At 50.3% G+C, this 12,193-nt stretch overlaps 1 protein-coding gene across 1 annotated transcript in view; it reads right to left on the minus strand.

Moving 5' to 3' along the window:
* Nucleotides 1–3,147: 3,147 nt before the first annotated feature.
* SEC31B (SEC31 homolog B, COPII coat complex component) overlaps nucleotides 3,148–12,193 on the minus strand; it is a 31,894-nt gene continuing 22,848 nt past the window's right edge. Inside the window, exons 17-28 of the mRNA XM_058671489.1 lie at nucleotides 11,906–12,084; nucleotides 11,533–11,659; nucleotides 11,041–11,186; nucleotides 10,199–10,372; nucleotides 9,541–9,702; nucleotides 6,886–7,054; nucleotides 6,218–6,529; nucleotides 5,945–6,003; nucleotides 5,606–5,728; nucleotides 5,223–5,342; nucleotides 4,544–4,615; nucleotides 3,148–4,324 (exon numbers count right to left, since the gene is read on the minus strand). Coding sequence (XP_058527472.1) covers nucleotides 4,145–4,324; nucleotides 4,544–4,615; nucleotides 5,223–5,342; nucleotides 5,606–5,728; nucleotides 5,945–6,003; nucleotides 6,218–6,529; nucleotides 6,886–7,054; nucleotides 9,541–9,702; nucleotides 10,199–10,372; nucleotides 11,041–11,186; nucleotides 11,533–11,659; nucleotides 11,906–12,084 — 1,823 coding nt within the window. The 3' untranslated portion in view covers nucleotides 3,148–4,144. The remainder of the gene's footprint in view (nucleotides 4,325–4,543; nucleotides 4,616–5,222; nucleotides 5,343–5,605; nucleotides 5,729–5,944; nucleotides 6,004–6,217; nucleotides 6,530–6,885; nucleotides 7,055–9,540; nucleotides 9,703–10,198; nucleotides 10,373–11,040; nucleotides 11,187–11,532; nucleotides 11,660–11,905; nucleotides 12,085–12,193) is intronic.

A 12,193-nucleotide genomic window follows, 5' to 3' on the forward strand; every position in this document is an offset into this window, starting at 1 on the left:
GCTCTCTCAGAGCTGCATACGCACTGGCCTCACAGCCCACACTTGGGCCTGAGGACTCCTTAAGACTGAGCCATCGTCCCTTGGACCAGGATGAAAGCACGCCTTCCTCCTCCGCCTTCCTAGCTGCCCCAGCCGTCCGAGCCTTAGGAACCAGAAGGGCCCTTCTCGGAGATGTAGGGCCCAGGTAAAGCTGTGGCTTTCCTCTTTGGTCCGCTGTCTGCCGCAAGATCCGCGCCACAGCGGCTGCAGGGCGCGGCTCAAGCCTCGGTGACTGCTGACACAGAAGCCCTGGGAATCTCGAATGCTTCCCTACCCCTTCTTTCCTCTCAAGAGAAACAGAAAAAGCTGGCCTAGGCATAGAGGATGCCTTTAGGTGGAACTCCTGGCGGCGGAGGTTGAGGCTGGGAGAAGAAACACCCCTACAGTGTGGATGACTTGCTGAGTAGCAAGAGCCTGATTCATGCTTGTATGGCAGCCCAGATGGACAATTTTCCGCCAGACTGCAGACACAGGGCTTGAAGGTGTAGGAACCAGTGGGCACAGGGCCAGTCATTTCCTGACCTGTACAGAGACTTTCTCCCAGCTCAAGATTTCCTCCTGAGGCAGTCAACTTTCTGTCTTTGGCCTCCCTGAGCCAGAACATAGGTGAATAAAGCCAGTTTCCCACCAAGATCCTGCTCTACAGGCCAGATCCTGGGGAGGAGAAGCTGGGACACACTTCCCTCTAGCCGCTTTGACAGGCAGGATCCGGGCCCTGGACCTCTTCCTTCCACAGGTTAACTTCCTGCAGTGTGACTGTTCTCACAGGAAGGTCAGCACTTTGAACCTTAATTTATTGCAGTCAACTGATATGTGCCTGTTCTCCCCGATGATGATCTCATTCTTGGGGCTATTTTGAGGCAGAATGGGGTAGAGGACAGAACCTCTAGGTTCTCTCCCCACATTTGCCTCCCTATACTGTTGCTTCCCTGAAGGCCTAGGCAGTTGTGCCCGCCAGCTCTCTGGCCCTGGGGAGTGTCCCAGACCAGTCCCGGAGTGAAGCAGCTGTTGGGAGTAGAATTAACTAAGCAGCTGCTACACAGCCCCAACTCCCATCCCCCAGAGTGGGGAAGAACTGGGGACCCACAGGCTGGCCTCTAGGAGGAGGGGCTCCCACATTTCAAAATCAGCCCAGGGCCAGGGTCCGATGCCAACCCCCTGGTCTAACACCTACACTCCCTCTGGGCCTGCTAACGGGGACCGAGGATAGAGGCTCCACTTTCTTAATGGGGAGGGGGGACATGCTTCCCCTCTGGGTCTCCTAGTGCCTCACCCCAGCTCTGTCAGCAGAGCTCCTTCCCTCTGTTTTTGTCTGATTCACTCCCCCTCCCTGACAAGGAGCAGCTACCGCCCCGGCTGCCCCACTTGGCTGAATGACTTTATAAGGTACTCGGAACAAAGTCTGGCAGGGCATCGGGAAAACGTCAAAGTATAACAGTGTGAAGTGTGGTTCCTAATAGCGCACTACAAGTCAGTCCCTGAACCACATCATGCCTCCAGGAAGGACTTTCGGTGGAAGGGGGGGTGCTATTTTGTATCCCCAAAACAGGCATGATTGATACCAGATTCATCTGAGAAGCATCCCCGAGCGCCCTCAGCACTTTTTCATTCCTCTCTTGCTGTATCCATTCGTTCATTTGTTCATTCAACCAACACCTGAGTTAAGACAGCACAACGAGCCACAGTGACGTCCCTGTTCTGTGGAGTTCAAGGTCTTATCAATCACCTGTGTTTTCCTTTACAAATGCGGACAACTCCGGAATTGTTACCTCGAGGACACCTTGAGGGCCAGCTCATCAGCGCTGCTGTTGGATGGACTGACACTGAGGCTGATCTGTGTCCAGCAGTGAGTCCTGGGACCCGGGCCCCTTCCCTCCCCGTGTGTGGCTCCTGAGGAGCCCCATCTGTCTGTGAGGAGAGCCGCAGAGGGAGGTCCTGAGAAGTGACCAGGGGCGCTGGTTGGGGTGGGCAAAACAGTCTCCTAGCTGTCCCTGGCTTGTGAGCTTTCTTTCCGTGAAAGGAATCCCAGCTTCAGCTGGCCTTAGCAGCGGGTTAGGGCGAAGACAGAGACAGGGTCGTCCCCCGCGCTGGTGGCGCCGCTGGTTGTGGGAGGGAAGGGCAGGCCAGGGCACTCGCCTATTGTGGGTCTGGATTGGATGCTTCCACTCATTCATTTCCTTTTAATTAACCCGCATTCCTGGAGGAGAAATATTTATGTTGGCTACCCAGAGAGGCGCTCCTCAGACTGGAAAGAAAGGGGAAGAAAGCCTGTCTTAGCAAAACAATATCTCTAAAGAGCTCAGAAAGAGAAAATAGGGTGAACAAAATGCCATTAAAATAGCCTTCTACCCCCACTGGAGTCAATGAAAACTTCATTTCACATGCTAATCCGCCACTCCGCCCCCTTCTCTTCTCACAACACCTTTTCCGAAAAGTGTTTGGGAAAAGTCTTCACAGTCAGGACACAGCTCCCCGCAGCTCAGACTTCTCCTTGTGTTAGTTCAGCGCCCCAAGTGGGGCTCCCTCTCCAGCAGTGGCTTTTTTCTACCCCCTCCCCCTTTAATTTAAACAAAGACTTCGGAGTTCATCAACCTCCCACTGAAATTCACAGCTGCTGAACAAACTAATCCTCTCTCCCGGTCTTTCTTCCCTTCAATGGGCTCTTGGCTTCAAAGACACTTTGGGAAAGGACTTTGCTGGGGCTCACACTGCTTCATCAATAGAAGTTAGTGCAAGTATTATCTGAAGAGCAAGTGGCTTTACAAACAAATACTGCCTAACAATCCGTCCCTCCCAAACACACACATCTAGCCTGCAGACATGATGGGATTTACAACAGGATTAGGCCGGGTAGCCCCCGGCTTCACACCGAGCCCCTTTGTGCAGCTGAGCTCAGCCCAGAAGTGGTGTGGGGAAAACCCTGGAGCTGAATGTCAGGCCCGGATGCAGGCAGACGGGCAGTCACACACACTCATACACACACACACACACCATGAGCAGCGTAGCCACAGGCAGACACACACACACACACACACACACCATGGCCATAAATGCTGCAAAGGAAAGAGATCCACAGCATAATCAGTGGGCCAACAGGGCGGGATGCCTTCCTTTATTCAGTTCTCTTGACTTCTCTCGCCACAAGCCTCTCCCCAGCCTACAGAGGGTCGAGGAAGCAGGAATAGAATGTAACAGTAAAACAGGGCTCAAAGGACACAAATCATCGGGAAGATGACCAAGGAAACCAAATCAAGTCACTTTTTATTAAGTACATCAGTGCTTATGCAAAGGCTGAGTTCAACCATGAAAATGCAGTCCTGTTCCAGAACTGGGCTTTTATTTGCAGCAAGAAGTCTAGGCTGTTCTCTCAAGTTCAAAAACAGGTGGAGGGTGGCCACTACCTACAGGCTGAAGTTCCTTAGCTCCTATTTTATGACCTAAGTCAGCTCCCAGCACAAGGCGTTCCCTGCTTCCATCTGCCACCTTCCCCAGCTACCCTTCAGAATGCTGGCACACGAGAAGTTCCATTTCAAAAGCATCAAGGTTTCTTGGCTCTGATCGGTGTCCACCCTTCATGCCCAAGGCTTGTTCAGAGGTGAACAACAGCGGACACCACTCTAGCCCCTAGGGCTATGGGAGAATTTAGACTTAGGAATACAGAGTGAGAGGCAAGAGGGAAAAGGCAAGGTCAGGCTCATAAACCACTGAAAGGGAAAAAAAACACCACCCATGAGATGGGTCCTGGCAGAGGTAGACTCAGAGGGACTGGCACTGTTCACCCTCTCAGAACCCAGTCAAACAGAATATCCCTGGGGGGAACAGCCTGGCCAAGTCCCCTCTGAGTGTGGCACTAGGGAAGGGAGGGGCTGGCTTTGTGTTCTGCCTATGGGGCTGACAGACTCTTGGTAAACGTTGAAAAGCCAGAGATAAAGGAGGAAAACACAGACGACCCTGGTTGTTTTGAGCCAAACTATGGCATCACATATGCGGGAGCCAGGCGAGGGGGTTGGGAAAAACAAACAGACCCTGTTGCAGAACCTCCCACCCTATTGAAGGGTGATATAGGTGGAAGTGCCCTTCCAGCAGGAACAAATGGCTGCCTGGGTCACACCCGCAGCTTTTGGGCAATGGTGAGGACAGCCTTCAGGATGGGCATGAAACTTGACACCTCGCTGAAGCTGCTGCAGCACACCACCTGGGTGTGCACCGCCAGAGCTTGCTCCAAGTGGCCTGTGTCCACACATCGGGCCACCTCGTGCAACCCAGCCAGGACCTGAGGCGAGAGCTGTGGAGGGATGGACTCATAGGTTAGCAGGCCCAATCCACCCTTACCCAGGCAGTGGCATGCGAGAGATGAGAGAGGACTCAAACACTGCACCCCAGTGCAAGCAAACACGGGCAAGCCATGGGAAACCCGTGTTGGTGAGAACAAGAGGAGGCAACAACTCCGGCCTCCTGGGCAGGGCAGAAAGCAGAAGGCAGGGGCACAGTAAGGTGGACTTACCGACCCCACGTAGAGCTTCTCATATAGACATTCCAGACGCTGGGCCGCCTCAGCCAGCTTCCGCTTTGTCTTCTGCAGGCAATGGAATGAATCCTGACCCAGTCCTTAAGTCTCACAGCACTACCCAGGCCTACTAAGAATCACAGAATCATATTGGAGCTAGAAAGGCTTCATGCTGCCTCCCCAGTATCATGGAGGAGAGAATGGAGGTCCACAGCACTGTGACTGGCTCCAGCTGACCCCGCTGGCCCAGGAATGGTAGACGCCCTTATCCTCGCCTCACTCTCCTCCCAGTACTCCCTACCACCTCCATGAGTCCAGTCCCATGGAGCTATACAGCATACCAGACCTCTCAGCCCTCCCTGCTCCACATGGATGAACTAGGCGCTTTGGGTTGGAGAATATCCTGGTGGGGAGGGGAAGGCGTGGTAGATTCCAGCTAAAGTAAGTGTTTCATCCTTCAGAGCCCAATTTCCACATTTCTAACTATACCCCTAAACATGTTATCTTTTTACTCTACAGAAGTATGAGACACAGTCAGCATGTCCCAGAGCAGTGAGGAAAGTCATACCAGGAGCCATTTATAGACAAGCCATATGAGAGAGAGAGAGACAGAGAGCGTGTGCGTGTGTGTGTCTCTGTGTGTGTTGGGGAGTACTGTGCAGCAATCCAGACTTACCAAGTCAGTGGCAGACAGGGAGCAGCGGTGGAGAAGTGCCTCAAAACTGGTCTTCAAGGGCTGATGCTCTGGGGGCAGCTTCTTCCTGCACATACTCATAGGTGGCAGCTGCTGGAGGTGCTGATGAAGGGACAGGGTGGAAGGATACACAGGTGAGCTGTCCCTGTCATGGTTTCCTGAACAGTTCCCTCAGACAGTGACTCAGGCTCACAGTGACTGGGTTCAAGCAGTGTCAGGGGAAGACCCCCAACCCCCTTCTAGGCCCTGACACTCAGGCCCTGCCCCTTCAGATGGTCCAGGCTTGAGGAAGGCGGCCCATCCATTGTGTACTCAGAGAGGGCTGAAAGGTTTTTCAGGGGTGGCGAACACACTGTGCCTGTCACCTGTGGGGTGAGTTCTCCCGGAGCTCCAGGGGGAGCATGACGCACGCCAGAGGCAGGGGGCTGAGGGGCAAGGCTCAGAACTGGAACAGTAATCGGTGTTGGTGCCATAAATGTCTCTGGCAGCTAGAGAGAGACAGAAAGGCACATCAAGGTGAGCTGATTGCACAGGCCTTGGTTCTGAGGACTGGCAGAAATTAGAGTGAAGAAGGAGCCAGAACAGGGCAGGAAGGAGGAGGGCACTGAGTAGAGGAGAGGAGTGGAAAGGGAGAGGATGTGAACAGCAGGGCTGAATTCTCTAAGGAACCTGAATGGGGATACTGGTGGGCAGAGGTGTATGACCTTTACCCCCCAGAGGTTCACCCTGGGGGCTGCAGCATCTCTCTGGAATCCTTGGGAACCTGTAGAGTAAAGAGATAACAGGTTTAGGGGTATAGTTAGAATTGTGGAAATTGGGGTCTGAAGGATGGAACAATTACTTTAACTGGAATCTACCATGCCTTCCCCTCCCCACCAGGATATTCTCCAACCCAAAGAGCCTAGTTCATCCATGTGAGGCAAGATTCCCAAGACAGCAAGAATGCAGAAGCAGGACGTCATAGAAGGAAGGCTGACCTGGCAGAGAAGTCAGGGTACCAGCTGTTGGGAAGGTGCTAGGGCAGGGAGCACCTGGCCCTCCAGGAGGACACGTCACAGGGAAAGTGCTAGGAAAGGTTGGCGGCTGCAGGCTTTGAGAGCTGGAGGCTGGTGGTCTTACAGGAGGCAGCAGGGACGGTCTCTGAGCCCCAAGCAGGCAGGTGGAGCCAGGCTGTATGTCTGGAGCTGCCATGGGTGGTGGGGGGCCAGGAAGAGGCCACGTTCCAGGGAGCCCCACAGGGTTAGGAGCTTGAGCCCCGTGTCCTCCTAAGAGCTGTGGTTGAGATACAGCTGAAGAACAGAAATAGTCATTTGCCAACCATTTCACATCTTGAGAGCACATCAGAGAGGAACTGTAGCAATAATAACAAACTGATAATAATAAGAATGATCAGAATTCATTAAAAAAAAAGACTACAAAGTACTTTTAACCATATTCCTTATTTGATTTTCAAACAATCCTGTGTCACTTCATATGTTGCTGAGGGGTATGAAAACTGTACGTGACAGTGTTAGGAATTCAGACTCAGACTTGGAAACTTTTCACGCTAGACAGATGCCACCCAAACCCACACCAGCATGCCAGCTGCGCTCCTGAGGTCTCTGTGCTCAGCCTAGACAGATGTCTCACCCACTCATCCACTTACCAGGCCTTCCCCCAGGGCCCAGAGGTAAAGACTGGGCCACACGGGGCCCAGGTGTCCTGTTGTCACTCACAGTCTGCGTCCTTGGGCTCTGATCAGGGCTAGGACAGGCAGGGGTCAAGGGCAGCACTGGCGGCGACGGAGGTATGGCCTTTGGCCTCGGACACAGTGTCTGTGAAGAGGAAAGGGTCAGCTCTGGGACAGGTGCGGAAAGGAAGCCACCGAGAAGACAAGCATGAGAGCAAGCCAGGAAACAAACAGCTCCTGAAGAAACAAAACAGTAACATGGACAAACCTCTATAGAGATGTATAAAAAAGACAGCAGATATAAATTACGCTGGCCAAAAAAGGGACTGTTACATCAGACCCTGACGCCATTGAAAGTACAGTAGAAGAAACTTCCAACAACTTTCCAGTCAAATTCAGCAGCACAGGAGGAAGGTCCAGTTCCTCAAGAACTGCAGACCACCAAACTCCAGACAAAACTAAACCGAACAGCCCTATAGCTGCTGAAGACCCAGAATTTATTATTAAAAATCTCCCTGGAAATTTCTAGGCTTAGATGTTTTTACTAGACAATTTTACCAAAAGTTCAAAGAATTAACACAAAGCTTATACAATCTCTCCCAGAAAACAAAAGGAACACTTTGTAACCAACACTTTGATACCAACACCAAAGATGGCACGAAATAAAACTACAGATCAATATTTCTCAGACATTGACATTCAAAGATCTTCAATAAAATTTGACCAAATCCAGAACAAGGATGTACATATCAAGAAGTATTTTACAACCTGGTGAGATTTGCCTCAGGTCAGGCAAGGCTCGCCTAATATATTTAAGAAATCAATTAAGAAATGCAATTTACCATATCAACAAATTAAAGAAGAAAAGTATATGATCATATAAAAAATTAGTTGAAAAACAGAAGTAAAAGATAATGCAAATTTACCACCACCTTTTTAAAGCCCCCTTGTATAAAATGATGTGAAAAATATTATACAAAATTCACTCATGATCCTGTATACAGGTGCTATGTCCTGAATGTATTTCCTCCCCAAAATTTCAAGGGTTAGAAATTTAAGCCCCAGTGCTTCAGTATTGGTAAGCAGGGCTTTTGGCAAGTGTTTAGGTCATGAGGGCTCTGCCCTATGAATAGCCTAATACCAGTATGTAAAGGGTTTCTGGGAGTGAGTTTCTCTCTATGTGTGTATTTGTTTGTCTCTGTCTCTCTCTCTCTCTGTCTCCTTCCCTCCCTACCTCCCTTTGACTTTCTGCCAGGTGAGGACACACTGCTCCGCCCCTCTAGGCTGCAACAACAAGGCGCCATCTTGGAACCAGAGACTGAACTTGTTGGCACTTTGATCTTAGTTTTGCCAGCCTCCAGATCTGTGAGAACAAATTTCTGTTCTGTGCAGATTCTGTTATGCAAGTACAAAACAAACTAAGATGCAAGGAACACAGGGAAACTTCCTCAGCTCATAAAGAACATCTGAAAACTCAACAGCTAACATCACTTTTAATGATGGGCATTTGGTTAGAGCAGCCCAGTGGTTGCTTCAGGTGCCTGTATCCCACATCGGAGTGCCTGGATTCAAGTCCCAGCCTCCACTCTCATGCCAGCTTCCTATTAATGAGCACCTTGGGAAGCAGCAGGTGCTGGTCTAAGTAGTTGGGTCCCTGCCACATATATGGGAGACATGACCAAGTTCACAGCTCCCAGTTTTGGATTGGCCCAACCTAGGCTGTTGTAGGCATTTAAGGAATAAACCAATAGACAGGAAATTGATCAATCAATTTCTCTCTCTCTCTCAGCTCCCTCAACCTTATCCTATCTTTCAATAAACAAATAAAAATTTTGTTTTTTTAATAGACAAAACTTTTCCCTCAAAGATTGAAAACCGGGGCTGGTATTATGGTGCAACTTGTTATGCCAATGCCTGTGACACACACATTCCATAAAATCATTGGTTTGAATCCCAGCTATTCCACTTGTGATCCTGCTGGTGTGCCTGGGAAAGCAGTTGAAAATGGGCCCCTGCCACCAAGTGAGAAACCCGGATGGAGTTCCTGGCTTCTGCCTTCAGCTTGGCTCAACCCCAGCCACTGTGGTCTTTTGGGGAGTGAACCGGAAGATTTCTCTCTTTCTGTCTCTCCCTCTCTGTGTGTCATTCTGCCTTTCAAATAATAAATGTTTTAAAATATTAACAGCAATACTAGAAACTATGCAATCTCTCTCACCATTCTTATTTAACATAGCACTAGTAGTCCTACTCACTAAAAAAGGCAAGAAAAAGAAATTAAAGACATTCTGTTCGGAAAGAAAAAAGAAAGAGGGGGATGAAAAAACTGTTAATGTTTTTAGGCAGCATAACTTATAGAAAATCCCAAGCAATCCACAGAAAACTCCTAGAACTAGGAAGTGGGTTCAAGCAAGTTATAGGATACAAGATGCACACACAAAACTGATTGTCTTTCTACATATTGACAATTAGGAGGCAGTGTCACAATATTAATTTCAAATAACAATTGAACCTGGGCTCCATGAAGCCAGATATTTCTATTGTTTTGTTCACTGATATAGTCCAAGTGCCTAGAGCCATGCCTGGCACATAGTTTTTTTGAATGAATGAGCAAATGAATTAACAAAGTCTTACCTGGTGAGGAGGCTGTCCGTCCAATCCATAAGATGGAGTCTCTTTAAATGGGCGGGTAGTTCGCACAACAACCCGAGGAAAGGGGAAAGGGGGAGGCGATTGACCTGAGACGGCAGAACCCTGAGCATGAAAAAGCCGATCTCTCAGCTGCTGAACTGCTGGCTGTAAGAGTTATAATAAGAACTGTATTGGGTAAATTAAAAAACAAGCAAACACCCTCTTAGAAGCCTGGCCTCATCTAGCCAACTTGACTGACCCTCTACGTTGTACACTAGATGACTTAAAGTTTTCACATCCTAGCCAGGCACTTGGATGCCACCTTTTTGATGTGCCTCCTGCTGAGAATGCCCTGTACTGCGGGGCATTCTCTTTGAAGGTGGAGCTCCACTGTTCAAACAACTGCTGGTCTTTTTTGACTTCTTCACACAAAACTGGTCCTTGGTTAGAATCTCCCAGAGCTTGGGGTACGCTTCTGTTCAGTTTAATTATGGACATCTAATCTTCACCACTCCAATCCCACCCCACCCCTGGAGACTAGAAGCTGTTTCAAAGGCTAGCTCTGACTTATCCTAGCAGCTTCAGCATTAGCACAGTGGGACCTCTTGGACAGTGTTAGATGGCTGAAACGGTTTGCTCTCCCTACACGGCCCCTGCTCACCTGAGCACAGTTGACTGGCAGGAAGTTCATGGCAGTAGCCAGGCTGCCCTGAGCTGCCAGGAGGTTGGCATACTGAATGACCCTGCAGGTTGTGGCAGGGCCTGGGCTCACCCCAGCAGGACCCCGCAGTAGCTCCAAGCTCCTGTTAAGGATCATCACCTTTTCCATCAGCTCCTGTGGGGACAAGAATGAGGGTGGTTAGTCTCTCCCAGGCAGCTCACCTGGGGACTTCTCACCAAGGTAGAGGTGAGGGCATCTGACCAGACCCAGTGAAGCCAGTGGGTGATGATACACGAGACAAGACAGGAAGGGTCCTTGACCTCGCTGTACAAGTAGTGAGGATCAGGTTTAAGTGGGCCCACCCAGGACCTTAGGTTCTCTCATTTCTGTCTCTTTTTCTTTTGGCTGATATAACATCAACTACAGATTCCACTAAATCAATTGTTTTATGTGTGACTTTTGCTTTCCCATGAACCTGTGTACTCCACCCCATACTATCTTCTCTAGTCATTCGGGGAGAGCACCTGGTACAATGTAGATCCATGTAACTTTTCACAGCAGCTACAAGAAGGACCACGCTCACACTTAACTCAAATACGGACTATGCTTGTATAATCAGACCCTTAATGGGAAACAATTATGCAGCATGACAGTCAAGCAGATGTTGCTCAGCAACCAGGAGTGGAGGAGGCGATACCTTACTTTGTTGCAATGATCTAGACCTTGGGGGGCCCTTCAGCCCTCCCTAACATCTTAGCTCCACCCATGTCCAAAGCACTTGTCAGTGATATCCTGGCATATTCCCACCACTAGCCTCTCCTAAGGGTCTTGCAGAGGAGTACCTGCAGAGCCAGGGGGGATGAAGCCCAGTGGCACTTGGCCCAGCACTCCACCAGCCGCTCCACACTCCCCGAGCACACGTAACATAATCTGGCTTCAGAGGTCAGTGTCCTGCCACCCTCCTGCTCCATGCGACTTCCCAGCATGTCTACAGAGAGATGGAAACTTGGTTAATGGCATGCTTTCCCTGATGTTTCTTCCCTCTTCTCTTGTTTGGAAATAGGTGGAAGATTACGAGCCATGAGACAAGTAGCTACACTGGCTTTAAGACAACACTGAAGCTAACACTGCTGTAAGTCCAGGTCAAAGTTCTTACATCAGATGCACTAGGAAGAAGTAAAACAGGGCACTAAATGACTTCTGCTGTAGCCCATGCCTTCTTGAATGGCCTGGGCTTCTAGAAACTCAAGCTAGCCCTTTATCTGTTGTGTGTGGTGTCTGGCGCCCCATGCTGGAGTAAGGCTACACCATCCTGAAGCCACGGGCCCACTCACCACAGAGCTCAGAGAAAGTTTCTGGCCTGGAGTATGTCAGTAGCAAGACCAGTGCCTCTCTCCAGTTCTTCAGGCTACAGGCACACACCATGTCCTTCCAGCTCTTCCGTACAACACAGGCCAGAAGCTGTAATGAACACAGAGGGAAGGAAGCCTTGAGGCGTCCATCCAGCACCGGCAGCAGGATGCGCTAAGAAAGGCCACTCCTGAGTGGGTTTGATCACCAAGGAGGGGCTAGCAGTGAGTGGGGATATTCAAAGTATAAAGGCGGGCAGACACTCTGGAGACTGTCCTAAGGTGTGAGCATCCTGAGGAGAGTTCCAAGGGAACCCCCTACCCTACCCCCACCTTCTCCAACCTCAGGGGCAGTTACCGAGGTGATACCACTTTTCTTCTGGGCCAGGTAGCGCTCCTGGGTCTGCTTCAGCAGCTCTGCACTCCCAGCCTGGGCCAGGATAATCGCATCAGCAAAGCGCTCTTCCTTCAGACACAATTCCACCGCGGGGCCCAGTTCCCCCAGCAGGATTGCCTGGCTCAGAAGCCCATCTGCGTCTGCAGGCACAGGCAGCCCATCAGCATCAGCTGGCACTCAGAACCCGAGCCCCATGCCCTCAGCACACCCTGTCCAACTCTACTTGCTCTAAATCAAACCCCGGCAGTA

The sequence above is a fragment of the Ochotona princeps genome, chromosome 13, assembly GCF_030435755.1.
Source record: "Ochotona princeps isolate mOchPri1 chromosome 13, mOchPri1.hap1, whole genome shotgun sequence".
Taxonomy (NCBI): Eukaryota; Metazoa; Chordata; class Mammalia; order Lagomorpha; family Ochotonidae; genus Ochotona; species Ochotona princeps.